This window comes from Sphaeroforma arctica (assembly GCF_001186125.1).
Source record: "Sphaeroforma arctica JP610 unplaced genomic scaffold supercont1.4054, whole genome shotgun sequence".
In the NCBI taxonomy this organism is placed as follows: domain Eukaryota; class Ichthyosporea; order Ichthyophonida; genus Sphaeroforma; species Sphaeroforma arctica.
Genome location: NW_014036504.1, coordinates 1 through 2,776, shown reverse-complemented (window position 1 = coordinate 2,776; position 2,776 = coordinate 1). Strand labels below are relative to the sequence as shown.

Genomic DNA, 2,776 nt, shown 5'->3' with positions numbered 1-2,776 from the left:
TGTATATGTATGTATGTATGTATGTATGTATGAATTTATATATATACATAAATATATATCTGTGTGCGTGTGTGCGTGTGTGTTTGTAATGACCATGTATGACCACAATATCGAGCATCTTATTAAGCTGAGATACACAAAAAGGTCCAGATGTGCAGTTTCGGAAATCTCAACGATACGTTTGAATTAACAGGAGAGAGAGCAGAAGTATCTGCTTCCGCTCGAGGGCCTCAAGCTTAGAGATGCCGTGGGTGGATTGCTGGGTGGCAAAAAGCACGGGTTTGAACTATTCAATCCCCAACAGAAGTAAGAGCTATATATAGATTTCCTTCTATGAACATGTATGCCCTTCCATAATACATGTTCGTATTTATATGTACATCTCCTTATATAGTCGTAGTTTATTGAACCCGTGTGTGGTAGTATGCACGGTTAATTATCTATACAGTATATGATTTCTATTCTAGTTTTATGTCCAGTATATGATTTCTATTCTAGTTTTATATCCAGTATATGATTTCTATTCTAGTTTTCTATACAGTATATCTTTTCCATTCTAGTTTTCTATACAGTATATATTTTCTATTCTAGTTTTCTATACAGTATATGATTTCTATTCTAGTTTTCTATACAGTATATGATTTCTATTCTAGTCCGCGAGCCAGTATTATGCATGATTCATCACTTACTAACTTTGGTATTTGCACTGCTACTGCGCGTGCGTAGTAGTATGATTTCATGTGCGCCTTAGCCCAAATCAAATTTGATGTGTTATGTTAAACCATTTATTGATGAAGGCAATAAGTGTTCGATCGCAGTTAGGAAATCTGAGGTCGGCCTTACAATCATTTAAATTTACATAACTGAACAAATAGGATTGTCTTTATATACATATATATATATATATATGTGTGTGTGTGTGTGTCGTGTATTTCCATGTCCTCGTCTCCTTCAGATCTTCACGTGTGCGTGTGATTCCACGTCGATCGCAATGTCCATCTCGGCCATAATACAAACACCTATGCCCATATAACCTTAGCCGATTCTCGGATTCTCATCACACTCCCTCACCTACAGATTCCTGTTCAAGGACAATAAAACATTGGTGATGCATGGCAACAGTGCTGAGGAGTGTGAGTCATGGAAGGCCTCGTTCTTGCGCGCGGGTGTGTTCCCGTCGGAAGGTCTCGAAGAAGGCGAGGAAGACGAAGACGGCGAGCCTAAAGAGGAGGTGGGTGATACTCTGCATATGCATATATGATTATTTGGAATGGTTTTGTATCTATTAGGAATGGTTTTGTATATGCAGGTGGGTGATTTTCTGCATATGCATATATGATTATTTGGAATGGTTTTGTATATGCAGGTGGGTGATACTCTGCATATGCATATATGATTATTTGGGATAGATGTGGTTCTACACATGTATTGCAGTCAAAGTCCTTGATATAAATGAGAGTTGTAGCAAACTATCTGTAATACAATGTATACGAGTTGTATACTTATGGCACGTACGCTTGTGAGGATAGTAACACAGACTTGTCAACACAGTATTCAAGGTGAATCCATTGTCCTTGCTTTGATGCAGGATCATGATTCGATGGATCCGGCCATGGAGCGCCAGGTGGAGACCATCCGTAATTTAGTGGACTCGTACATGAACATTGTGGGTATGTAACTGGGCCGATAGTGTAGTAACGTGTACGTGTATATCGATGTCCACCACTACAGGCGGTATCGGTACCTTATAGATTTTTTGTTGTGATAGTAGAGATATATGCGACCCAACAGTTTGGGCGGTGTAGTTGCGTACAGACTAGTAGCTTGTATGCATCCACACGTAGCGTAATATGGGAGCCCAAACATCTACCTTTTCAAACATGAGAGATATTGCCTTGTCCTTATTCATCCCGATCAAACGGACGACTGCAGAAATGCCGATTTTTGTTATCTGTTGGCACCGCTTGTTGCTGCATCGAATTTATTATTATTCGACGAATTCTCCAACCTTTCCAAAGATTCTTGTGGTATGGGCGTGCTTCATTTAGTGCCGAATGGAGATTAGCACACGGTCAGATTGGTGTACTAAATCTACCGACCTATTAAAGGGCACGTGTACATGGTGATATTTATCTGCCGTGAAATACATATTTGAAGAAAAAAATCACCTACTTATTCTTTACCCACCATCCTATGCTGTTGCTTGTGATTTTAGGTCTCACCATCAAGGATCTGGTGCCCAAAACAATCATGTGCTTCATGGTGGACAGTGTCAAGGAATATCTGAAGACTGATTTAGTAGGCGGGTATGTTACGTTACACTCAACAGGCTCGAGTGTGTGTCTCTGAGATTTCTGTAATGGAGCTGTACCGAACTTTTTGTTAACAGTCGCTCTATGATCCTCGTCCGTAGTCTGTTTTGTATCAGAATCACGATGAATTGGTATGTTGCTGCCACGTATTGACCACCTGCGTATCTATCGGCTGGTTCTGGCAGTCTACCCCAATTGCAATTCATACACACCTATTCACGGGCTGCATTTGCCTGGCCTCAAAACCAATCTGCTACCATTGTGCAGCGTGTATTCGTGCACACCATGTACTGTATATGACTTGTACGCTTTGAAAATGATCCAGTCGCATCCGAAGTACACATAGGTGCAGGCAGGATTCGGCCTTAAATGTACCCAGAACTTTGGCTTTAATTGTACCCAGAACTTTGGCTTTATTTGTACCCAGAACTTTGGCTTTATTTGTACCCAGAACTTTGGCTTTG

The 2,776-nt window shown here is 40.5% G+C and overlaps 1 protein-coding gene across 1 annotated transcript; it reads left to right on the top strand.

Moving 5' to 3' along the window:
- Positions 1–1,077: 1,077 nt before the first annotated feature.
- SARC_14033 (hypothetical protein) lies at positions 1,078–1,231 on the top strand (the record flags this gene model as incomplete). Its single annotated transcript, XM_014291838.1, has 1 exon — positions 1,078–1,231. A coding segment is annotated over one exon (154 nt), but the record flags the coding sequence as incomplete, so codon positions are not given.
- Positions 1,232–2,776: the final 1,545 nt, after the last annotated feature.